The sequence below is a fragment of the Papio anubis genome, chromosome 12, assembly GCF_008728515.1.
Source record: "Papio anubis isolate 15944 chromosome 12, Panubis1.0, whole genome shotgun sequence".
NCBI lineage: Eukaryota > Metazoa > Chordata > Mammalia > Primates > Cercopithecidae > Papio > Papio anubis.
The window spans coordinates 49,570,208-49,597,217 of NC_044987.1; the positions used below are offsets into that span (position 1 = coordinate 49,570,208).

The 27,010-nt window shown below is 37.1% G+C and overlaps 1 protein-coding gene across 15 annotated transcripts in view; it reads left to right on the forward strand.

Annotated features, from left to right (window-relative positions):
- The window catches only part of DLG2 (discs large MAGUK scaffold protein 2), a 2,166,350-nt gene that overhangs the window by 1,069,638 nt on the left and 1,069,702 nt on the right, over positions 1 to 27,010 (forward strand). For 11 of the 15 annotated variants that reach the window (XM_031653896.1, XM_017949244.3, XM_017949248.3 and 8 more), the window contains one exon: positions 9,866 to 10,027. In XM_031653896.1, coding sequence (XP_031509756.1) covers positions 9,866 to 10,027 — 162 coding nt within the window. The remainder of the gene's footprint in view (positions 1 to 9,865; positions 10,028 to 27,010) is intronic. The other 4 variants (XM_017949243.3, XM_017949254.3, XM_017949252.3 and 1 more) reach the window with 1 other exon arrangement.

A 27,010-nucleotide genomic window follows, 5' to 3' on the forward strand; every position in this document is an offset into this window, starting at 1 on the left:
TCTTGGAATCAGAGGAGTATGTTGGTTTGAAACACAACTTTACTATTTATTTAGCACTTTAGAAACTCTCTGATCCTCTGTTTTCTCATTTGGAAATCAGAATGATGATATCTTTTTAATCTATCCAATTCTTGAGAGAATTAATTGAGACTGTGTTGCTGAAAGTGCTTTGTAAATTATAAGGAGCATCCTTAATGTGTGGCATCTTACAAAATTTCACTTTGCAATTCCATACTCATTACTTTCCCAGATCATAGGTCTGTGGTTCCATTCTGACTTAGAGAGCTTGAGGTGTGTTTAATTCTACAGTTACCTCTCCTGTGTGAGCCTAGCCTTCCCTAGATCCTGGGCCTAGCTCATTTTAGGGGAGAAACTGCATTTCTACCAGGCTACATTTCCAGTATCTTCAGTTAACAGATGGAGGTTAGCACTGAGCTAGAGTAAGTTCTCCCATAGTTATTTAAATCATCATTTCCTTAAAAAGGATCTTAAGATTCATTAAATATTCATGAAGCATCCTTCCTGGCAGCTCGTCCATAGTAGGTAATTACACAGAGTTTAAAATATCTGACGTTGCTTGGAAGCACACAAAGCTCTGTCAGCTGCAAGCAGACAGCTGATTTGTAATTTAATTAACATCCTGGCTTGTCCTGTTCTTTGTGGAAATAAAAGCAGGAAAGCATTTCCTTTCACTTGTGAGTTTTGTTTAAAAAAATTAAAATGGAGCACCTGGGAGAGCTTTTCATTTCTCACATCAGTGCTGTTACTTATATCCTGCTCTAAACTCTGGAAAAATCCCTCTTTCAAAGGTTCTTTGGGCAAACCATATTGCTGAATATGGGTCATTTTTTTAAAGGGTGATTATTTTGAAGATAGATCCGGCTGCAAAGTACTTACTTATTCAACAAACATTTATCAAGTACCTACTATGTGGCAGGCACTAAAGGTCAGCAGTAAACCAAATAGGTGGGGCCTTTGACCCCATGGGGAGGGGGGTGGGGACGGTTAGTTCAATGGAGGAGACAAACATCCAGCAAATCATCACAGAAATAAATGTAAAATAAAAACATGCCAAGCTTTACGAAGAATAAGGGCAGGGTGCCCTGAAAGCCTATGAAGTAGGGAGCAGTGTGCGGTGTGCAGAGGTGGGGAGAGAACTTCCTAATCTGGGAAGTCGGGAGGTCACCTTGAGGAAGTGGAGGTGAAAATTATGTACGGTCTCTCTTGCCTTTCCTCTTCCTATTTTTCTCCTATCTGAAACTACCTACCTCCACGCCCAGATTTGCAACCTATATGTAACCATTCTGAAAGAATGGATTGGAATAACATAAAGAATGGATGGGAGAAATAAAACTGTGCTCCAGTCAAGATATCATTCAGAGAATTCATTTCAAATTAAAGAAATGGATATAAATACTGATCTGATCATTGCATTGAACATTCTTTTATCTTCTCTTATTTTCTTTTTTTACCCATGTTTTCACTCCAGAGAGGAAGGCAGTGAGTAGGAGTGAGGACACAGCAGGTGTATAAAAGTGATGAGACAAAGGAAATAGATAGGCTAAGGCATCATGGAGGAAGGAAGAAGCTGGAAAAAAGGATCTGCTGGCTACAGACTGCAGAAATCTTATTAAAGGAAATCCATAAAAGTAAATATCAAAGTGTTTAAACAAATCAGTGTCCTCAAAATAGGAAGGTGGCTGACAGGGCCTACATGGGAATACTCAGTTACGGAACTTAAATTTCTACAGCCTTGAGATGAAATGAAAACCCTTTGTTTTCATGTGGTTTATTTTTGAGCTCGTTTTCTTTGTCCCTTTGGTTTTCTCTCTTTTCTGAGATTCACTCACCTCTTCCTTAGGGATCCCTTTGAAATTCTGTTGCTATTATTATTATTATTATTATTATTATTATTATTACTGACTTCATGCTTCTAGAATATGTGCTTCCTTTCAGCCAAAGCACGTTTTTTTAAGTTAAGAGGCTTTCTTCCAGAAACAGCACTCATTAAGTCAATATAGGCCTATTGGACACACACTGTGTAGCATTCTAGCCTGACCACTCTGCAGGATACAAAGATACATGTCAGGGTTCTTACTTTCAAGGAACTTGGATTACAGAGGGACAGATAAAACTTGATGCAAAGAACATGGTTTGTCAGTGTAGTTAACAGAGGCAGTGAAACTAACAAGTTTTTAACGTCAGACTTTGTGTGAGGAACTGTAATTATTACTTAATTTTATACCTGCTTCATAATGCTACTATCAGCCTTAAGTGGGATAATTTCTGTGACATTCTTAGCAAAGCGTTCATGGATAGTATTCACTATTAGGTGTGATAATATGCCATCTATTCATGTGCACACAAACATGTTCTGGCTCTCCAGCTTTTGATTTGTTTCCTGCCCCCTGCCCCCCCACCCCCTCTCTCTCATCAGTACAGTGCCAATTCCTGCTACAAGGCGGAAGTAGAGCACTTTTTATGCAGCAACAGAGATAAACTCAGATTTTTATTTATGAGACCTTGAAAGATTTCCAATTTCTGGATCAGTTATCATGCACTGTGCCAGCAAAATGCCATCTTCCAAATTGTACCAGAGAACCTCCAGTGACAGATCAGGCATGTGTAGGATTCTGTGTTTAAATTCTGGGAAACTCAGTATGGTTTGTTCTGACTCACACAAGCATCAGCAGAATGTACTGAGCAGAGCCTGGTCAGACTTCCTTAGCCTTTTTCTATCTGTGTAGGGGGGACTGTGGTAGAAAAAGAGTATGAGTATGATGGCATGCAAGCTCAGCTGGGAGGGCTTTCTGATTATGCAGATCACGTTATTGCTCAGATAATTACAGTTTAATGCAGTTAAACTTACATTTACTGGTCTCTTTCTATGTGTCATTTGTCGGGTAGACATTGGAGATTCAGAGATGAACATGACTCTACCTCTGCTCTTGAGGCATTTGTGGGCTAGTAGGGGAGATAGGCACATGGACAGGTCATTACAGTATAAAGTTCTTACTCTTTGACAAAATCCTGTGCAGAACACTATGGGAACATAAAGGAGGAGACATAGATTTCCAACCTTTGAAGTCAGAGAATGCTTCTGAGGAGGCAACACTAAATCTGATAATCAAGAACCTAAAAAAGTTTGCTTGATGAAGGAATCTGGAGTTGGGGGCAGGGTCAAGCTTCAGAAGGGGGACAAGGATAGAATTCTAGAAGTGAGAGGCAAAATGAACTAACATAGGGAGACATAAGTAGTATACCAGGCATCCCTGTCTTGAGCACTTATCCTGCCTCTACTCCCCTTACAGCTGAAACAGGAAATATAATCTGTTTATAAAGTTTCTTTTATTATTATTATTATACTTTAAGTTCTAGGGTACATGTGCACAACATGCAGGTTTGTTACATATGTATACATGTGCCATGCTGGTGTGCTGCACTCATTAACTCGTCATTTACTTTAGGTATGTCTCCTAATGCTATCGCTCCCCCATCCCCCTACCCCACTACAGGCCCCAGTGTGTGGTGTTCCCCACCCTGTGTCCAAGTTTTCTCATTGTTCAATTCCCACCTATGAGTAAGAACATGCGGTGTTTGGTTTTCTGTCCTTGCGACAGTTTGCTCAGAATGATGGTTTCCAGCTGCATCCACGTCCCTACAAAGGACATAAACTCATCCTTTTTTCATGGCTACATAGTATTCCATGGTGTGTATGTACCACATTTTCTTAATCCAGTCTATCATTGATGGACATTTGGGTTGGTTCCAAGTCTTTGCTATTGTGAATAGTGCCTCAATAAACATACGTGTGCATGTGTCTTTACAGCAGCATGATTTATAATCCTTCGGGTATATACCCAGTAATGGGATGGCTGGGTCAAATGGTATTTCTAGTTCTAGATCCTTGAGGAGTCGCCACACTGTTTTCAACAATGATTGAACTAGTTTACAGTCCCACCAACAGTGTAAAAGTGTTCCTATTTCTCCACATCCTCTCCAGCACCTGTTGTTTCCTGACTTTATTATGATCACCATTCTAACTGGTGTATGATGGTATCTCATTGTGGTTTTGATTTGCATTTCTCTGATGGCCAGTGATGATGAGCATTTCTTCATGTGTCTGTTGGTTGCATAAATGTCTTCTTTTGAGAAGTGTCTGTTCATATCCTTTGCCCACTTTTTGATGGGTTATTTGATTTTTCCTTGTAAATTTGTTTAAGTTCTTCGTAGATTCTGGATATTAGCCCTTTGTCAGATGGGTAGATTGCAAAATTTTTCTCCCATTCTCTAGGGTTGCCTGTTCACTCTGATGGTAGTTTCTTTTGCTGTGCTGAAGCTCTTTAGTTTAATTAGATCCCATTTGTCAGTTTTGGCTTTTGTTGTCACTGCTTTTGGTGTTTTAGTCATGAAGTCCTTGCCCATGCCTATGTCCTGAATGGTATTGTCTAGGTTTTCTTCTAGGGTTTTTATGGTTTTAGGTCTAACATTTAAGTCTTTAATCCATCTTGAATTAATTTTTGTATAAGGTGTAAGGAAGGAATCCAGTTTCAGCTTTCTACATATGGCTAGCCAATTTTCCCAGTACCATTTATTAAATAGGACATCCTTTCCCCATTTCTTTTCTTGTCAGGTTTGTCAAAGATCAGATGGTTGTAGATGTGTGGTGTTATTTTTGAGGGCTCTGTTCTGTTCCATTGGTCTATATCTCTGTTTTGGTACCAGTGCCATGCTGTTTTGGTTACTGTAGCCTTGTAGTATAGTTTGAAGTCAGGTAGCATGATGCCTCCAGCTTTGTTCTTTTTGCTTAGGATTGTCTTGGCAATGTGGGCTCTTTTTTGGTTCCAAGTGAACTTTAACCCACCTTCCATGCTCATGGATAGGAAGAATCAATATTGTGAAAATGGCCATACTGCGCAAGGTAATTTATAGATTCAATGCCATCCCCATCAAGCTACCAATGACTTTCTTCACAGAATGGCAAAGTTTATTTTACTGAAGTCCCCTTCAACAGACCAAGCTGAGGAGAGAAAAAGAAGAAAGCACAGATTGCAATATAGAGGCCTTCTGCCCATGGCCCTCATTTTGTAGGCACTACAGAAATCCTCAAAGGTGCCCAGAATGGCATTAGTACCTACCAGACAAGCCCTGGGATGAGAAGTGACTCAGAATTACGCAGAATGTTAGGGTTTATTCTTATGTCAGGGTGTAAGAATATTTCCTAAAAGTTTTATCACCTGAAGATAAAGTTGGCCTCTAAAGACGTTTGAGTCCTAACTAACTTAGAAGATTAAGTGCTCTTTCTCTAGAGTGAAATTAACATGTATTTAAAACCTAGTTTGCGACTTACCAGGTATGTAAGCTTGGAAAAAATACCGAATTATCTGAGTCTAAGATAAAGAGAATCACAATTATCTCTAATATGGTGATGATGGATATAAAACATTTAATATGGCTCCAGGCACATTAACTGTAGCTGGTATTATTATTGATTGTAATATTACATTAGTGTTAGGATTAGCATTAATGTTGGTGTTAATATTAATCCTAGTATCATAGATCAGTACTTTTGTTCAGCCGAAGGAAATAAAGATTTGAATACAAGCAGAGAAATTCTGCTATATCATATCAGGGTGATTCCTTTGGAAGCTTGAGTTTCAGTTAAAGATGGGACTTTCTCATCAGTTCTTGTCATTTCTTGCTTAGTCATAGGCTGAAGACTCAAAGAAAAATAAAATGAGGCAATGTCTGGTTGGCACCGGGCAGAGTATTATTTAGGTCTAGGTTCTCTTGGATGACTCCCTGTTGTCTACAGCGGACACCAATCTGCCTTCCAGCTTCCTCCTGCCACACTGTGCCTTACATCCCAAGCTTCATCCAAGTCTTATATCAGCTCACTAGAAGCAGATCTAAGATGGGATTTCATGTGTGCAGGATTTATGGAGGACAGTTCCAAGGAAAAAAAAATAGGGAGTAAAGGAAGCACAAAGGAACTCTGCAGAAATGTAAGTCCAAGTGCAGTCTAAATTTAAGCTAATCTCACTGGATAATTTGTAGTGTAATTCACACCACAGGATTTGTCTCACCATGAGGCATGCGATTTGGGGTTCAAATATGACTGCTGTGGGCATCAAAGAGAGGAGGCTTCAATCACCCAAGGGTAATGTTCCTGAGAAGTATGCAGATATGAGCCTTCAACGGGTAAAAAAGATTTCCATGGATTTGGATGGGGACACAATAGCATCTGCGACAATCCACTTTAAGACCTCACTGTTCCCTCAGACATCATCCCCTCTTATCACATGTCTCCCCTACACATGTTGTGCCTTTGGTTGGAATATCTTTTACCTCTTTATGGTATTCCAGATCCTGTTTCAAACTGGGAAGGTACAGACAGATAGCCACAAATGCTTACCCATTTCTGCTCCCCCAGAACTAAGTTCATCACGACGTATGGTAGCGTATCTGTGCATAAGTATAGCTTAGTAATTTATGGTCTTCTTGAGGTCAAGAGTTGCTCTTTTCAGTTCATGTTCTCAGTATATACTGAAATGAATGATGAGGAGAAAGATATATGGTACTTAATAGTCTGATGTCCTTTTAGATTGTGTCAAGCAAATGATGTGATTGTCCTTTATACTTGAACCTGAGATCACAGCATTTTATAATGAAAAAGATTTTATCCAGTAGACAAAATAGTATTGTGGCTTAAGCAACTGATACCTATTTCATCCATTTGTGTAACAGTCCCTCATAACTGTATTCAACAAACGCTTATTGAGCATAGGTGTTGTGTATTTGACTAAAGACTGGAGATGTGAGAATAAACAATACCAGTGTGGTTCCAGTCCTTACAAGATTTCACAGTTCAATGGAAAAACACAGAAAATATACAATCATATAGCACGATAAGAGTTGTAATTGGAGACTACAGGGAGTTATGGGAACATGCACACAAAGAAGAAGGTCTGGAGATCCGTTGCACAACAAAGTGAATATAAGTAACATTACTGAACCATACACTTAAAAATGGTTAAAATGGTCAAAATTTTACGTGTATTTTACCACAAATTTTAAAAGAAGCTTAAAAATGAGAAGCAACGGTTTGTTTATATTTCTTTTATAACTATTGGAGTGAGAATGTTGAGAAAAAAGGTAATTCAGAGCCGGGTGCGGTGGCTCACACCTATAATCCTTGAACTTTGGGAGGCTGAGGTGGACGGATCACTTGCTGTCAGGAGTTCGAGACCAGCCTGGCCAAGATGGTGAAACCCCAGTTCTACTAAAATTTAAAAAAAGTAGCCAGGCATGGTGGTGCCCATCTGTAGTCCCAGCTACTTGGTAGGCTGAGGCAGGAGAATTTCTTGAACCCGGAGGCAGAGGTTGCAATGAGCTGAGATCACGCCATTGTACTCCAGCCTGGGGTGACAAGAGCTGGAGTCCATCTCACAAAAAAAAAAAAAAAAAAAGTAATTCAGAAGTAATGGGGGTTCAGCCTATATAGTAGTGTTATGGCAGGGTAAGAAAGCTTGTATTCTGTCCTGTGGGCAGTGTGAGCCATTGGAAGATTTCAAGAAGGACTTTATCAGCATGTGATTCAGAAAGTCCCCTGGATCAGTGTAGAGAATGCATGGGAAAGGGGCAACCCACAGAGATGCTAGCCAATTCAGAGGTTGTTTATATAGCCCAGCTGAGAGCTTATTCAATCCTGAACGTGGACAGTGTTGGTGGGGGTGTGGGAAGAATAAGGAGAAAGTAGACTCAACTATTATTTAGGATATAAATCGGGCAGACTCAGTAACTTATTAAATTGACAGATAGCAGCAGGCAAAAGACAGGATGGAGTCTGATTGACTCCTACTTTTCTGGCTCAGATGACAACATAGATGGTAGTGCCTTTATGAGAGAATCGAAAATGGGGAGCAGACGGGGGAGTCAATGGGTTGAAAGCCAGAGAAACTAAAATGGGCATATGTGTGACATTATTCCACTCACAATGAGCATAACTGATCAAAAGTGAATGCTCAATTTGATCCATGTTTCTGAGGCAGATTACACTGCCAAATTATTCATAGGGTTAGTTAAACAAAAGCATGGTATTTGCAGTTCACAGAAATGTTCTAACTTCATTGTGTCATGCATTCTCAGTGATTTTTTTCTACAAAGCTGCCAATTAGGTTTTCAGACGTGGACTTCATCTTCTTATGGGGGTACAGGAGAGTGATGATAATTGAAAGAGGATTCAGATTGCAATGATCTGGATAGGGTCTTGGCGCTGATGCCCATCAGTTAAGGTGACTCTTGACAAGTACCTTAAATTCTTGGAGTGTTAGTTTTCTCATGGGTGAAACGGCCAAGAATGATTGCAATGGAACAAGTATGTGAGAGTCCTTTGAAAACTGCAATTATGACACTGTTACTTTTGTTGAGACAAATGTTACTTGGGACATTGAAGAAAGCCCACCCTGCCCCAGAAAGTATAAGTATTGATAATCTGCTTCTGAGGAAGAGTGAACAACAGATTGAATTATCATCCCTGGAATGTTTCTTGTTACTTTTATATTATGAGTCAGTCTGAGAGCTGATGTCCAAGAAATTATATATATATTATAATTATATCATATATATATATATGATAAAATTAACCATTAATGACAAAAACAATGGGACACTGGGAAGAGGTTAGACATCACAATTAGCCTGTGATGGTGTTATGACAATGTTTAGAACCCTGCTCCCAATATCCCTGTGTTAGGCACAAACAACATAGGCAAAGTACAGCAAACTAACACTTCATTATCTGAATTAGGGGTCAGATGTAGAGAGTTCTCTTTCATCTTTCCCAGGTAGGACAACAGCCTTAGAATGATGGAACGCTAAAGGAACAGATCCAAGGGAAAAGGGGTACAAATTAGTAAGAGACAAAGAAATAGGATGGAGACTCAGGCTAAGGCTGAAAATGGAGGTAGACCCCAAGAAGAGGGCTGAGCTCTCTCAAAGTGTTCCTTATCCTGAACCTTGTTTTTCTCTCTGCCAACTTCCTTATATCTGCTTGGAAGACTCAGACAATGATCTTTACTGTTACAGTCATGTATAAGCAAGAAGGTTAAGAAAAGAGGAAAACAGAATAAGAGAGAAAGAAGTATTTACCTCTGTCCCCTCAGGGAGCCATCGGAATATAGGCAGATGCCTTGCCTTGATTTTTAAAATTCTTTAAAAGCTAGCTCTGCTTCTAAAAATTGTGGTCTTTTGTCCCAGAATCTGACTGACCCAGATCAATACTCCTTCTCCTAGGGAGTGAAGTAAAGAAAGATAAGATTGTCTTCTCTTTGAGTCTAACACAAACAATGTGGGTGACAATTTTTTTTCCTCATTTCCAAAGGAACTTAAATCACTCACAAATTCTGAAAGAAAATTAAGTTTTCTCAATGGGATATATCGGAATTCTATTTTCTTCTTGCCTAGCACTTTTTTTTTCTTCTCCATCCATGACCTAGAATTTTTAACACATAGTTAGCTACTCTGGTCAAGAGGGTTACCTCCTCACTTACTTAAGTAAAGTAAATGTTCTGTCTCATTTGTTATCACCTTTCTGTAACTCACAAACAAAGAGAGTATATTGTTGGGCAGAAACAAGTCCTGGGCATTGGTCAATATTCGTGGTTAACTCAGTTTTGCTTGCATTTGATCTGGTCTATGGTGACCGCCAGAAGAGTCTACAGCAAAGCCCATTTGGTGAAGTCAAAAGTAGGTGCACATTGTGTCCTATTGATGAAATTAGAATATGAAGTTCAGTCTATTTCCCTCACGAACACTGATATATACATATTTTTCCTTTCTTTTCTTTTCTTTTCTTTTCTCCTAGAAGTATCGATATCAAGATGAGGACGCTCCACATGATCATTCCTTACCTCGACTAACCCATGAAGTAAGAGGCCCAGAACTCGTGCATGTATCAGAAAAGAACCTCTCTCAAATAGAAAATGTCCATGGATACGTCTTGCAGTCTCATATTTCTCCTCTGAAGGTCAGTTATATTGCCCTTCCGACTTTATAGTTGGTGGCGGTGGTTGGTCTTAATTGCTAATGGAGATGTTTGCTGGCCCGATTAAATGAGGCTCTTTTAAAAAGTGATAGAGGACACGGGTTGCCAAAGGGTCTTTCTTGTGCGTTGGAGGCTCACCATGTATTTTTGGGACGTATTTTTATTGCAATTGTTTGAATATCTGGAAAAATCATTTTAGTTGCTGAGAATGGTAAAGAAAGCGCCAAGATGGAAACATTGAAAGGAAAAATAAGCTAACCACATATTTTTAAAACCCAAGTACATCAAGGTTTTGCTCAAATGCTCTCTGTTCGTCAGTATTCGTGGTCCAACAAAGGGAGCAAATATAACATGATCACATCTAACGATTGCCTTACTGTCTAAACTATAAAGGAAAATGTGTGAGTTGTCTAATCAATGCCTCTATTGTATCCTAGACAAAATTGTTTATTAGACTTACTTCAATTTGGTGTCATACTTTTACCAATACTTTCTACTTTTTAAAATTTAATTTTAAACAATTGCTTGATAAATTATATCTTGACAAGAAGGTATAATTAAATGAGAAAAAAAATACTTTTCTATGCCCCTTGGCTGCAAATTAGCAAATTACTCTGCTTTTATTTTATTTTTTATTTTTTATTTATTTATTTTTTTTTTGGCTGAACTGGCACTACCGGATTTTGTGTTTTGTACAAAAAGCTTTTAAATGTTTATCAAAGTTTAAAAAGAAAAATCAAAATTCGGCTGAAATAAAAGGGAATTCAAATGGAAAAAAATAAAAACACCTACCAATTAATTCCTTAGTAATTACTGCTAAACAAAAATTTCTTTCATCACCTAGAACATTCATTTTGCCAGCACTTCTACATAGCTGTGCTACAATAAAAAGTATAGACATAAAAGTGTCTTCCATGTTTTCTGGATCTTATTATACCTGCCAAAACATCCAAGAGAGGTTAACTTATGCTTAACCTTATGTTTCAAATTTTGAAACATTTCAAACGTATTTGTATGCTAAATTGTATTATCAAATAAATTAGCTATAGCTACTACCAATACATAAAAATATTGGATCGTCAAATTCCAGTAAATATTACATAATAAGTAAAAATATATTAATATTAATATTCTGCTTCTGGGATTCATTGTGTAAATCTCCAGAATTTCTGTGCAAGTGTTTGGATGACTGGTGAAAATGAGTATGTTTAACCTGGAGAAGAAAAGATTAAGAATTGGGGGACACGGGACTTAACCTTTTTTACCTCAAGAGCTGTCATCTGAAAAGCACGACATCAATGTCATGCAGAAGGCAGAAGTAGATCCACTGTTCATAAGTGACAGTAATGTATATTATATGTGGGATTATTTTAACACCACAGCTCCTGATATTTATAGCTACTCAAAAAAATTGTAGACTACTTCATGAGACAGAAGTTCCCTATCCCTAGAAATCTTTCAGCAATGGATAATGGCTTGTCAGAGGTTTTGTAGAAAAGACTCCTTCCATAGAAGGATAAACAAAATTGCCTCTAAGGTCCTGTTTAGGAATCAGAATTCTGTGTTCAGTATAGAATCATTCTGATTCCTAGAGTTAGACAGTACTCTTTAATTTTTTCAAACAGTTGCTGATCCCTACTCTGTGTACCAATCACTGTAAATTGAGAAAGGGCAGGGCTGAGAGACTGAACTGCATCGAGGGTACTTACATTTGTTTTATTCTTTCAAACTGATTGAAAAACTCCCTATAAGAACCTCCATAGGTCAGGCACAGTGGTCTGCACCTGTAGTCTCAGCATTTTGGGAAGCCGAGGTGGGAGGACCGCTGATCCCAGGACTTCAAGACCAGCCTAGGTAACAAGGCAAGACCTTGTCTCTGCAAAAATTTTAACAAATTAGCCAAGCGAGGTGGCGTGCAAGTGTAGTTGCAGGAGTCTGAGGTGAGAGGATCCTTTGAGCCCAGGAAGTTGAGGCTGGAGTAAGCCATGATCACACACACTGCACTACAGCCTGGGCAACAAAGTGAGACCCTGTCCATGCCACAACACCCAACACACACATACACAAATTTCGCCATCTTTCTCCCTTCCCAACTTTTCCTCCTTAATCAACTCTAGAGCATACCTCCCAAAGGACTTTAGGCTAAGTAAGTAGGATAATCAAGGCTAGCATTTTATATCCTTCTACTGGAATCGATAATATGGTGATTATTAGTATTATATTTAAGTCAACTAACAATGATAGATGAAATATTTAAAGTAAGTGCATCTTTTGTCTTATCAGTAGGATTATGCCTGAAAGTAGTGAAATTCCTTGTGTTACTTCTGGGATTCAAAAATGGAATAGGGAGAGTCCAAATTTTATAATTGGTGCTATTGTAATTATGAGGGATGCTAGTCTGGTTACAGTAAAAAAAAAAAACAAACAAAAAAACAAAACAAAAAAAAAAACAGAACAATGAAAGCATTATGGGAGCTTTGTTTTGTATATTAAGTCTTCAGCATATACATGATAATATAATTATCTGAACATCTGCAGTTTTGGTGATTGTACCATCATTTATTATGCTACTCGCTGTCTCATTTGGAAAATGTATATCAGATTTGAGGGGACAGTATGCTTTTTCTAAATCTCAGATCTCATATAAACAAAGGAAGTTTTCCTGTTTTTCCTTTATCCTTTGCCTTCCAGGAATCTCAGTCTCAGAATTAACTGTATTCAACTTCAATGGGTTTCTGTTAGCCTAGATTTTCTGTTATATTTATGTCACTTCTAACTAATTTCCTAGCCTTTTATTGAGGGCACCTCATGTCAGTTTTAAGAACAGCCACCTATGAATAGCAAGACCCTGGGATGAAACACCGCGGTCCTAATAGATTTTTCTCCTTTTTGGAACCACCAGTTCTGTGGTATGGCCCCAAAGTATTGTGAAGAGGAGGAAAAGGGAAGCTCGCCAAGAATTTCTACACTCAGGCTGTGAGGTAGCTATTTTGGGACCAGGATTTTTTCATCATGACCTTCTCGAGGTGTTGTTTATACTAAACAAGATGTGTTTGAGTATTTGTTTATTTATTTATTTTTAAACTTGTATTTTAGGTACAGCGGTACATGCGCAGATTTGTTATATAGGTAAACTGCATGTCACAGAGGTTTGGTGTGCGGATTATTTCATCACCAGGTAATAAGCATAGTATCAAATAGGTAGTTTTTCAATCCTCACCCTCCTCCCACCCACCGTTTTCAAGTAGGTCTCAGTGTCTGTTGTTCCCTTCTTTGTGTCCATATATACTCAATGTTTAGGTCCCACTTGTAAGTGAGAATACGTAGCATTTGGTTTTCTGCTCCTGTGTTAGTATGCTTAGGATAATGGCCTTCAGCTCCATCTATGTTGCTGCAAAGAACATGATCTCATTCTTTTTCTTTTACTTTCTTTTTCTTCTTTTTTTTTTTTTTTTGGAAATGGAGTCTCGCTCTGTCGCCCAGGCTGGAGTGCAATGGCACAATCTTGGATCACCGCAACCTCCACCTCCCGGGTTCGAGCGATTCTCTGCCTCAGCCTCCTGAGTAACTGGGACTACAGATCTCCTGACCTCATGATCCGCCAGCCTCGGCCTCCCAAAGTTTTTATGGCTGTGCAGTATTTTGCTGTGTATACGTTCCACATTTTCTTTATCCCAGCTACTGTTACTAGGCATTTAGGTTGATTCCTTGCCTTTGCTATTGTGAATAGTGCTGCAACAAACATACCTTTGTGTGTGTCTTAACGGAGGAGCAATTTATATTCCTTTGAGTATATACCCAATAATGAGATTGCTTGGTCGAATGACAATTCTGTTTTCAGTTCTTTGAGAAATTGTCAAACTGCTTTCCGCAATACCTGGAATAATTACATTCCTAGCAGCACTGTATAAGCATTCCCTTTTCTCTGCAACCTCACCAGCATCTGTTATTTTTTGACTTTTTATAAAAGCCATTCTAACTGATATAAGATGGTATCTCTTTGTGGTTTTAATTTCCATTACTCGAATGATTAGTGATGTTGAACATTTTTTCATATGCTTGTTGGCTGCATATATATCTCTTCTGAAAAGTGTCTGCTCGTGTCCTTTTCCCACTTTTTTTATAGGATTATTTTTTGGCTTGTTAATGGATTCTGAATATTAGACCTTTATTGGATGCATACTTTGCAAAAATTTTCTCCCATTCTGTAGGTTGTCTGTTTACTCTGTTGATAGTTTCTTTTGTTGTGCAGAAGCTCTTAAGTGTAATTAGATCCCATTTGTCAAATTTTGTTTTTGTCACAATTGTTTTTGACATCTTCATCATGAAATCTTCACCAGGTTCTTTCCAGAATAATATTTTCTAGGTTATCTTCCCGGATGTTTATAGTTTTAGGTTTTGTATTTAAGTCTTTAATCCATCTTGAGTTGATTTTTTGTATGTGATATAAGGAAGGGGTTCAGTTTCCATCTTCTGTATATGGCTAGCCAGTTGTCCCAGCACCATCTATTGACTAGGGAGTCCTTTTCCCATTGCCTGTTTTGGCCCACTTTATTGAAGATCAGATAGTTGGCAATGTGCAGCACTATTGCTGGGCTCTTTATTCTGTTCAATTGGTCTATGTGTCTGTTTTTCTACCAGTATTATGCTATTTTTGTTACTGTAGCCTTGTAGTATAGTTTGAAGTCCAATAATGTGATACTTACAGCTTTGATCTTTTTGCTTAATATTGCCTTGGCTCTTTGGGCTCTGTTTTGGTTCTATGTGAATTTTAATAGTTGTTTTCTAATTCTGTGAAGAATGTCATTGGTATTTGATAGGAATAGCACTGACTGTGTGAATTGCTTTGGGGAGCATGGTCATTTTAACAATGTTGATTCTTCCTATCCATGAGCATAGAATGTTTTTCAATTTGTTTGAATCATCTCTGATTTCCTTGAGCAATTTTTTTGCCATCCTCATTGTAGAGATCTTTTACCTCCATGGTTAGCTGTATTCATAGGTATTTTATTCTTTTTGTGGCTATTGTAAATGAGATTGGGTTCTCGATTTCACTTTCAGCTTGGATGTTGTTGGTAGATAGGAATGCTACTGATTTCTGTATACTGGTTTTATATCCTGAAACTTTGCTGAAGTTGTTTATCAGATCATGGAGCTTTTGGGTAACGACTAAGGGGTTTTCTAGGCATAGCATCATATCATCTGCAAACAGGAATAGTTTGACCTCTTCTCTTCCTGTTTGGATGCCTTTTACCTCTTTCTCTTGCCTGATTGCTTCGGTTAGGATTTCCAGGACTTTGTTGAAAAGGAATGGTGATAGAGGGCATCCTTGTCTTGTTCTGGTTTTCAGGGAGAATGCTTCCAACTTTTGTCCATTCAGTATGATCTGGGATTTTATAGCTCAAGATATGCTTTTATATTGTCTTAGTAAAGACACCCTGTGTATCTCTCCTTCATCACCAATAGTAATAGGAATAAATGTGTAAGATTTTTCTAGGGGGAAAAATAAGTCCATTTTAAGGTTGGCCAATTTTGTGATGTAAATATTCCCAGCATGGCTGATTTCAGGCTACCGACCTAAGGCTACTTTTTAAATATTTGGAAATAGAGGCACATGAGATTCTCATGAGCTAGTGAGTGAGCTCCAGCACAGCACTGTGAATATCAGATTCAAGCACTTGCATTTTTATAGCAACAAGATACATTTACTAATCAAGTTGTTACATTATCACAGTTCAACTGTTGAAAAACCTACCATGATTAAAATCTAATGGGTTATTTTCTCATAAAGGAAGCCTGTTAGAGTCAGGGAACTGCTAAAAAGGTACAAAGTCTCCATTAGAACTGTCATATTTTCAACTTCTTTGCCTTCTCTTATCTGTCTAGTATTCTTGGGTCAAGCACTAAAAGGAAGAAAAGGAGGCAAAACACATTATCAGATGCTTGCCCCAGAATCCTACTGAGAAAACAATGTGACTCTAGTATTAATGGAGAATTTACATATGGCATGCCTAAACAGAGTGTGAAATTGCTGGATAATAGTTTAAATGTCACACTGAGTGGGCTCTGAATCATTAGCTGAGTAATCTCACTGTCACAGGTTTGAGTATCATTTTCTCCATCGTGTATCACTTGAAGCCCTGGTTCTAAAATTCATCTGTCTTTGGTGCATACCAGCTGCCTAAGTGATAGATGGGCTTTCTAAGCCTGTTTTCATTAGAGTGCCTTGGCCAGTGTGAAGTATGGGGTTGGAAGGAGACATGCAATTTAGTGGTCAATTCAAGGGAATTTGTTTTCTTTTCCTCAAGGTGTGGGGATGCGTTCTCTTCAGATGTTACCTAGAATCTTTCACAAAAGAAGTTGGCCTATGATAAACCACAAGAATTTTCTTTTCAGTTTAGGTCTTTTCACTTTAGGTCAGTTCAATAAATATTAATTGAGTGCCTACTGTAGCACTAAGTGATGGGGAAACAAAGAGCAGTGAAACATGATTTTCAGTATCTAGATTATTATCTTGGAGGACTTGATTCATAATTATTTGTTACTTATTATTATTCCAAAACTGAAATTTGAATTCCCCAAACTTAAAACCCTGGGGCCCCAAGCATCTACCAGAGTACCCTGTAGGAGTATTTATTAGCGAAACAGAGAGAGAAAGGGAGGGAGTTAACTGCTGTCCTCTTCTTCCTTACCTAATCATCATTTATATAAAATTTCATAAATTCTAAACTTTATATTTTATCACATATTAACATATCTGCAATCTGGATGTGTCTTAAAATCAATGGCATCTTGCAATTAAAATTGGCTGTATTTCCTAGGGAGTATTAAAAAAGAAGTGTGTCTTGCAGTCAAAACCAGCTTAGATTCTTAGGTTTAATGACTAATTACAAGGAAGATTAAAGCCTCCTTTTATAAATTGGTGTGAATTACTTTAATCAGATAAATATAATTGTGTGTTCTTGAATTTTCACAGAAACTAGAATAAACAGTTCTGGGAAACTTTGCTGGAAATTAGGAGTATGTGAGGTTTGGGTAAACTTCAATACCCTGGACAACTGGGCACTTGTTGAGTATATATAAGAAGACATTTGAGAATCTGTAGGCAATGCACATTTGAGAAATTATAGAAGAGCTGAAGCATGAGGAAGCCAATAAAAAAACTATAGACAAAGGATAACAATGTGTATTTTTTATACTGTTTTCTTACTAGAGTTGCCAGAGCACAATCATAGGAAAGTATGTTTTAGCCAAAAGTACAATAAAAACCCTCTTCCTATATAAAGCCTTTTCGTTAACTCTTGGCCAACCCCAACTGGGCATAAGATCCTATGGCACAAGGATTTAGTGCATCCCACATAGTCATCCTTTAAAAATATACCTTATTCTATTGTTCTAAAAATTATTTGTTGAACTATACAGTAGTCCCCACTTATCTGTGGGGGATACATTTTAAGACCCCCCCGTGGATGCATGAAACTGCAGATAGTGCCAAATCCTATTTATACTATGTTTTTTCCTATGTTTTCATATGTATGTCATCACATACATATGATAAAATTTAATTTATAAATGAGGCTCAGCAAGAGATTAACAATAACTGATTTTGAAGTATTTATGTTATACCCAGGTAGAAGTGTTCAACAGTCAGTTAATAAAATATAATTATAACAATATACTTTAATAAAAGTTATGTAAATGTGCTCTCCCTCTGTCTCTCAAAATATCTTGTGTGTACTGACCTGTTTTCAGGCCATAGTTGACCTCTGGTAGCTGAAACTGCAAGAAAAGTGCCACCTAAGATCAGGGAGGACTACTATATAACGTGCTTTCCTCTAGGTTTGCCATTTTTCTTGCTCTTAGTAAATGTGTAAGCTCCCATGACCTGGACTGCACCTTATTTTTGTTTTGCTTTGTTTTGTTTTTTATTTTACTCCCTTATTGGAATCTAAAATGAAACTAGACTAGCATCTCCCAAAGTATGTTGGGTGGAATTTGGTCAGCATTATTAAAATAAAGGTATGAATGAATGCTTAAACACATTTGAGAAGTTAAATCCATTAACTTGTTGAAGGATTTCTCAGAGTCTTTACTATAATAGTATGAAATATAAACATCTAAGATGGAAATATGATTAGTACAAAGTATTTCCCAAACATATTTTGTCCTAGAATTATTTCTTTAGTATAAAATTATGTTTTGGTTAGGCACATATACTTTTGCAGTGTACAATAAAGAAAGTAGCAAAGAAAGGTCTCTCAAGACCTAGAAAAACTGTTTTATTTTTTGGAGCTGGAGAGGTTAAGATGGGTATTGTCAGAGAAAAAAAATTATACAGGACATCATTTTTTACTTGAAGGAAGTGTGAAGTAAGGGAGAAAAGTCAAGGTTGCCCTATTCTCTAGCAGTGTGTAACAATATGGAAAAGTTCTGAGAACTGCCAAGTAGTTGACTAGGATACTGACATACAATGTAAGAATTAAGGAAAGGGGCATAGAGTGGGCCCAAACATCCCATAAAGCAAGAGAGATGGGCATGAACAGGTAATGAAGGACCTTATGTAGAGACTGGACTTCATTTTGTAGGTAATGAGGGGTGACTACAGAATTTTTAAAAAAGAGAGTAACATGACCTGATTTGCAAATTAGACCATTATTCATGTCATGTAGTACAGTGGAAGGAAAAATTGGAAAGGTATGACATCAGATTCAAGGGCATCAGGTAAAATGTAAAAGATAGATAAACTTTGATATAAAGCAGAGGTATTGGGGTTGAAGGGAAAGATAGATTAGAAGGTTTATTTAGAAAGAGATATCATCAGGACACTGAGACCTATTACATATAGAAGGTAGAAGAGAGAGAGAAATAGAAGATAATTTGCAATTTTAAAAATTTGACCCCTGAGTAGAGGATATATCATGAAATGAAACCAAGAATGCCAGAGGAAGAGCAGATTTTAGAACGGCAGGGGAGGGAGTGGGATAATTTCTGAGTTTATGTTGGAATAATTGATTTTGAAGTATTTATGTTACACCCAGGTAGAAGTGTTCAACAGTCAATTTGAAATAAAAATCTGATCTAGAAAATGGAAACTTTGAAGTTTTCAGTGTAGTTGGAGTTCTGAAAAATAGATGGGATTGCTCAGGAGAGGGGAGGAGAACACAGAGGACTGAAACACAGGTGCCAACACCACCATATATGGGCTTTGGGGAGAAAGAGGTACCTACTGAGGATAACATGAAGTAGTGAGAAATTTACCACAACATTTAGCCCTTAGTAGCTTGGAGCTTCTATTTTCATAACTAAGTTATGAACTTCTACTAAAAGGGAGTCATGTCTTTTAAATACAGAAATTTGTAGCTCCTTCACAATGCCTAAGATTGTGTTGACCAAACAGCAGATGTTTTAAAATACTTATTTGATTAATTAAAAAAATAAAAAATAAAAAATAAAAAAAACCTTATGAGTTACATTTGACCCCAATAGTCATGAGGTCCTGACCACCAACTGAAAATAATGTGCTTATTTTTCCTTTCTAGACATTATGTTTTTAGTAATACCACTAATTAGAAAACTATTCTGATTCTTGATATTTTAAGCAATAATCTTCAAAAATGTAAAATCTTTCATTTCTATCTCTTGCCACTAGATGGTGGAAGTAGCTGAGATGATCATCCTGGAAGCATCTAGTCTTGAGGAAGAAACAGATTTGTTAATAAAACCATAAGGGTTTGGCAGAGATTTGTGACTTGTGCACAATGCATTGTGTTCTAGGACTAGTCCGTGGTGAGAGGAAATGGTTGAGTGAAATATGGCCTTGACAGACGCATGCTGAATGTAGGCACAAAATCTCCTGATCGAAATTCTATGCAAATAAAGCATTTCTTTCCTCAATTATCTTTAATTGAAAAGGGTACAAACAGCATACCCACATAATTGTGGCTATTTAGGCCAGATATTAAAAAGTGGGAAGAAAGGAGTGTTAGGCATAGGACTGAACCAGTATCTCAAAATGTAAGAATTATTTCTAGAACCAAAGGCATCAAGGGTTAAGGCAAGCTTTTCCAACCTGCGGTGATGGGCCACATGTGACTCAGGACAGCTTTGAATGGACCCAACACAAATTCGTAAACTTTATTAAAACATTATGAGATATTTTTTGCAGTTTTTTTTTTTTTAAGCTCATCAGCTATCATTAGAGTTAGTGTATTTTATGTGTGGCCCAAGACAATTCTTCTTCTTCCAATGTGGCCCAGGGAAGCCAAAAGACTGGACACCCATGGAAGGGGTTCTCTCCATGGGTTTTGAAAGATGAGTTTGTGAGGTGAAATTCAAATTTTCTACTTCTTTTATCTACACAGTATTAATAACAATAATAATAATAATGAATTTTTTCTAAGAAATATTAGGTTATTAAAATTATAGTAAGTTTTAAAAATAAGTGTTTATAGAAAATTCTAGGTAAGTGTTGTTAGTGATTATTTGTAGCTGCAGATATTTCTAGAGTTAACTCAGTTACACAGAAATTTTTCTCAAAACTAAGATTTCATATTGCCAAAATTTTCTGTAACGATTAGAAATAATGTACTAACACTCACAGAGGCTGCTCACCAATATAAGGCACCTATTGTTACTGTAGTTAAAGATGATATTGTTAGTGGTACCCTAAAATGATACATAACTTCTACATCCCTCCCATATTTCTAAATAGAATGGAATTGTAATCTTTTGGTGAGCATATTTTCAATTCTTTTTTCTTAGCAAAGATAATCGGAAATTTTTCCAAACTCTGCAAAAATTAATTCTGACACACATAGTGCTGTTGAATTTTTAACTCTTTCCCAGCTAATCCAGAAAAGTAATAGCATACAGTGGAAAGCAGATGGGCTTTAGAATCAGACTTACTTGTGTTTACATTGTGGCTGAGTTGCTTTCTAGCTGTGTCTGTTAGCAAATCTATTAACTTCTAACCTCTTGGAAATAATAGTATGGAATTCACATTCCATGCTGTAAGGATTACTTGAGATAATACATGGAAAATCTGTAGTACTTGGCGCCTTGTAGTTGCTCAGTAAATGGTAATTATTTCACATTTAAAAAAAATAGAAAATGCATATGCATTTAAGAACAAATCTAAATTTAAGATTAGTTAACTCTTTGAGCTCTCAGTAATGATTGAAAATTGTTATATCCTCATCATTGATGTCCTTCAGAGAATGGTTTTACACTATAGAATATTCCCATCTCAGCTAAGTAAGGGTGTGTTATTCAAATTATTACCTCTTCTGCAAAAGTGAATGTCACGTTGGTTAGCTCACATTGTAGCAAATGAATTGGGGACATTTTGAGTGGTCCAAACAAGAATTTACTAAAGCGGAAAGCTCTCTTTTAAGGCTAGTTATGGGAGATATTGGAACATATGCACAATCTTTAAAGATAATCAGGATGTGCAAGAATCATTTAGTGGACAGAAGCTATATAACAAAGCACTTATTTAACCTTATTTAATAAGTATAAAAAAATCATCCAGAAGGCAATTTTTAAATGTCTCTATAGGTATATGCAAAGGAAACTTATATAATCTTATATAAGACAGAATGTTGTATAAGAAAACATGGTAGAGAAAGTTGAATTGATTTTCTCCAACTCAGAGAGGAATTATCAGTGTCTAGCAATCAGATTTAATCCTAATGCAGCTCCCAGGATATATTCTCCCAGTCCAGCTGACTCACCAAAGTCATTCTGAAGGCAGATGATTTGTTCCTTCTGAATTGGCAGAACATTGAGTATATTAGAGTTTGTGGCCAATTTTGGGTCACAGGTAAGTTCATTTAAAATGCATTCAAGAGGCACTTACTGAAGTTCCTTTACATAGACCAGAACAACTCCCCACCTCCCACCGTGACCTTAATGCCCATTAAGCAATAGGGCACATACAGAAGTAATGGGACACTTACAAATGTTAGCTTGAAATTATAGTAATTGAAGGTGTTCCAGAGATTTTGTTTTCAGGACTGGTGCTCTAGAGATTTTCTAGTTTCACCTCTTCATGTTGCCTGTAAAGAAATTCTTTCTTCCCTCCCTCCCTCTACATCCTCCCTTCTTTCTTTTCTTTCTTTTCTTTCTTTTCCTTCTTTCTTTCTTATTCTTTTCTTTTCTTTCTTTCCTCTTTTCTTTCTTTTTCTTTCTTTCTTTCTTTCTTTTTCTTTCTTTTCTTTTTCTTTCTTTTTCTTTCTTTCTTTTCCTTCCTTCCTTCCTTCCTTCCTTCCTTCCTTCCTTCCTTCCTTCTTTCCTTCTTTCTCTCTCTCTCTCTCTCTTTCTCTCTTTCTCTCTTTTTTTCTCTCTTTTCTTTCTTTCTTTCTTTTCTCCAGCTGGGAGTCATCTGTCACTGAGCTAGTGCAGTGGCGTGATCTCTGCTCACTGCAGTCTCTGCCTCCTGGGTTCCAGTGATTCGCCTGCTTCAGCTTCCCAAGTAGCTGGGATTACAGGTGTGTGCCACCACACCCAACTAATTTTTGTATTTTTAGTAGACACGGGGTTTCACCATGTTGGCCAGGCTGGTCTTGAACTCCTGACCTCAGGTGATCTACCCCTTGGCCTCCCAAAGTGCTGGGATTGCAGGCTTGAGCCACCATGCCTGGCCCAAAGAAATTTAATTTAAAAAGTTGTTTCTGATGGTAGTTTATTTTCTCAGTGGACTATAAGACATATTACCTGCTTTTAATTATAAACAAGCAATATAAAACTATTTGAAATATCATTTCAAAAAGTAGGTTTTATTTCTCTTATGAACAATTAAAGCAGAGCTGCCACCACTCATTCAACATATTTATATGAATTAGAAAATGGAGCCCCTTCTCAGACAAGATGATACCTTGTTTTAATTTAGATAATGTGCTGCACAGATCCAGGCAAGAGGCTTTTAAGTTCAGCAGTAAATTCCTTAAATAATCAGATAACCCGGTATCCAATAGCAAGCCTCATAGAATCACTGGACTTACATCTCAGCAGAGGAATTAGGAATAACATATTCTAACCACTTAATTTTACAAATAAAGAAACTAAGAATCACAGCTATTACGCGACTTTCCCAAAGCAGCCACCTAGCTAACACTATAGCTGAGACAGGAATCTGGGTCTTGGATTCCTAGACCTGAGTTTATATCTCTGTTTCCCAAGAAAAGTAAACAACAGGTGTTCTTGACTCAGCAGGTCACAGATGTTCACTTATTTCAATTTCTAGGGGATGTTATTGAAAATTGTTATCACTGAGTTATTATTTGTTTGTGCCATCTCTCAGCTTTAGGAAAGGGCCAAATCTAGGTTGTTGACACTAGACCAACCTCTCTCTTCATTCCAAATCTCTCCAACTAAACTGTGTGCATCAGATTGATTCAGTAAAAGTAAGCCTCATCATTATTTAACTCTTATGTCTATTTGTGTACTTGTGCAAATTCTGATGAGATAGTGTTGTAAAAACAAAATGTAAATGATTCATATATCAAAGACTAATCTACATCATAGCAATGCTATTATTTCTGCTATTATTTCTCTATGGGATGGTTTCCCAGAGCTGCAGGGCAGTGTGTGGGATAAGAGCTAGGCATGGCATCAGAAATATGCCATTTGAGAATTCACTGAATGCTCCTAAACCTAATTTCCACATTTATATACTGATGATAATGGAAGCACATTGTGGGCAGTAATTAAGATTAAGGAGGTTATTTGTTGGCTTGAATTTTACTATCTGTGCTTAAAGGACCCCTTCTTCCACAGTCGAGTTACTCTGTGGCTACCTCCACCTCGACTTCTGTTTTTCTAGTCTCCATTTTCCATTCCATCTTCTTTTTCTCATTCCCACTTTTTAGAACGGTCAATGGAAAATTAAGAGAAACATATGATAAAGAAAAAGGAGCTGGGTGGTGAGGGTCAGGTGGTGGGTGGGGGCACAGGGAGGAATGTCAACATACAGTCAGTTTAAGGAGTTGTCAGTGTGTGGGACTTCCAAAAACCAATGTAATTTTAGGCTACATTAATGGAATTGCATGCCAAGAACAAAGAGATGACAATTCTACACTGTGCTAGAATGTATCGTTAGGATCTGAGGACTATATTTCAGAGAGAATGGCAGCAGATTGGGGTGCTTTCAGAGAGGGGTATATAGGCTGGCAAGGCTATTAAAACCATATCAAATGGGAACATCAAAGGCCATGAGTGATGTGGTCGTTGGAGAATAGACTCAGCTCACAATGACATGGTAGTTCATCTTTAAAATGTTTAAAACAGATAACTTGTCCATACAATTTTTGTAGACATCAAGACCTTTAGAGTAAACAATGAAAGAAAAACAGAGTTTATGTAAGTTAAAAACTTTTTGTTTTAAATAACATGGTCCAAAGAGAGAATGACCTGCTTCATAAGGTAGCGAACTTCGTGTCATTGGAGGTATTCAAGCAAAAGGTAGAAAAATCTTCAATGAGATATTGTAGAGATGATTCAGGAAAGAGAATGTTGAATAGCGTTTTCAACCTTTTTTCCACCCATAAATTACTTTGAGAAATTGATTTGAAAAACTATGAGCCCTTTCCCTAGATAAAAACTATACCCACAAAACTATATCCACAAAAATATTGCATAAATCTTCAGAAATGATATGAATTACTTGAAGGGCATCTATGGACTTCCTGTGGAACATAGACTTAAGGTTAGGAATTTCTGGATGGAATGAATTTCAAGTTTTCTTTCACCTCTGAGAAACTATGATTCCTATTTTTCTGTCTCACAGTTACTGCCTGGTTAAGGAATGCTTGTCCTTGAGAATAAATCTTTTGTAAATTTCAGAAAAAATAGGAGGAGGCCTCCCAATCTACTGTGTCTGCGAGGCCTGCCCAATTCCACAGCAGCCCTCAGAAGCAAAGATCAACAGGTTCCCCTAGATGAGAAGGATTTTAGGGTACATTTGCTTCAGGAGGGTTCTCTAAATGCAGAACTGCTTCTGATTCCATTCTCCTCAGTATTTTTGATACATTCTTATAAGACAGTTTTCTGTTTATTATTTAGTGCCATAAGCTTTTACCATCTATTTAAGCCAAGAGCAATAATATCTTGTCTGTCTGAATTTGGGTTTTAACTGTCATAAGGCTGTGTTCTTTATGCTTGATGGAAGTTGCATTCTAGCAAAGAACTGTTTTCAAATTACCCCATCAACTTGCTAAAATGATGATACACTTTCCATAGAATTCTAGCACAGAGAATTTCCAATATGTGGCTAGACTCTTCATAGAAATATCAGTCATAAAATATGCACTGGGTATTTATTTTTTCATCAGGGTCACAGAAATGCACATGAATTGAATTCTTCTTCTTTTCTCTGTGCCATTAAGATATTGACAGGTTCAGAATTGCTGGGTTTCAAATTTTAAGAATAGCTAACTCATAATATTTCACTTTCTGCTCCAGGGCAGGGTGAGCTGCTTATAAATCAGCCTGCAAATATGATGAATTGGATGTCTCCAACTCAATTAGCTTAATGTGGGTAGGAGGATTTCCAGGCTTTACGGCCTCTGTTTTACTAATCTACTGAGCAGACTGTTATATAAAATGTGTCTGAGTATTAATGTCTGAATCTCAGAGAAACATGGTTGGTATTTTTCACTTCAGCATCCAATGTCATTCTGTATTTCATAGCTTTGATTTGGATCCGGAGCTACAGAGTGATGGTTCTTAACATGATTTATATTGTTGCAAGCCTTACCTTGTTATCTTTATGCTTTCTGACCAAGTTTAAAAAGTAGCCTAATAAAATTGCTGCTGTCACTGGGTGATTTAATTGGGGGGAAGAATCTCAGCAATTTAAGGAGGACTGCAAAACTGGAGCTATTCCTCTGTCAAATAAATGATCAAATGAAATGGGCCTCAGCAAGGCAGATGCTGACAGTTTTGAGAGCTTCTGAGGCACTCATCATACCTCAGTTGTGAGATTTGTTGGAGGAGTTGATAAGGAAGTTTGTTTGCTTTTTGTTTTCTTAAGGTGAATATATTGGGGCCCTGGGAAACGTGTATATTAAAGAGAACATTTTGGATGTAAAATATTTTGTTCCTAGGTATATCATTTGGCATTTTCTTTATATTAACTGTCTATGAGCAGTCATTAGCTAAATTATTTTCTATGTATTTTCTTCTTCCCTCTTCTCTCTTTTGACAGTTTCTCTGTCAATCCCAGCTCTGCCTTACACATTATTTTCCTCTCTTTTTTGATGGATAAAATTTTATATATTGACCATGCACAACATAATGAAGTATATATAAATTATGGACTAAGTTTATTTAGAAAACAAATTTGTTTTCTAGCTAATTAATGTATGCACTACTTCATGTAGTTATTTTGTGGGAGAATATTCATCCACTCTCTTAGCATTTTTCAAGAATAAATATATTGTTAATATGCTGTACAACAGATCTCTTGAAATTATTTATTCTAAGTAAAATTTTGTGTCCTTTGACAACATTTCCACAACTCTTCCTCCCACCAACCACTTCAACTCCTGGTAACCACCATTCTACTTTCTACTTCTATGAGATCAAATTTTTAGATTTCACGTAGGAGTAAGATCATGCTATAATTGTCTTTCTGTGCCTGGCTTATTTCACTTAACCAAATGTCTTTCAGGTTCATCCATATTGTGTCAAATGACAGTATTTCCTTCTTCTTCGTGGCAAAATAGCATTTCATTATGTACATATACCACATTTTCTTTATCCATTCATCCATTGATGAACATTTAGGTTGATTCCATATTTTGGCTGTTTTGAATAAGGCTGCAACATACATATGAGTGCAAATGTGTCTTCAACATACTGACTTTATTTACTCTGGCTATATACCCAATAGTTGAATTACTGAATTATATGATACAGTCCTATTTTCAAATTTTTGAAGAAGCTCTATACTCTTTTTCATAATAG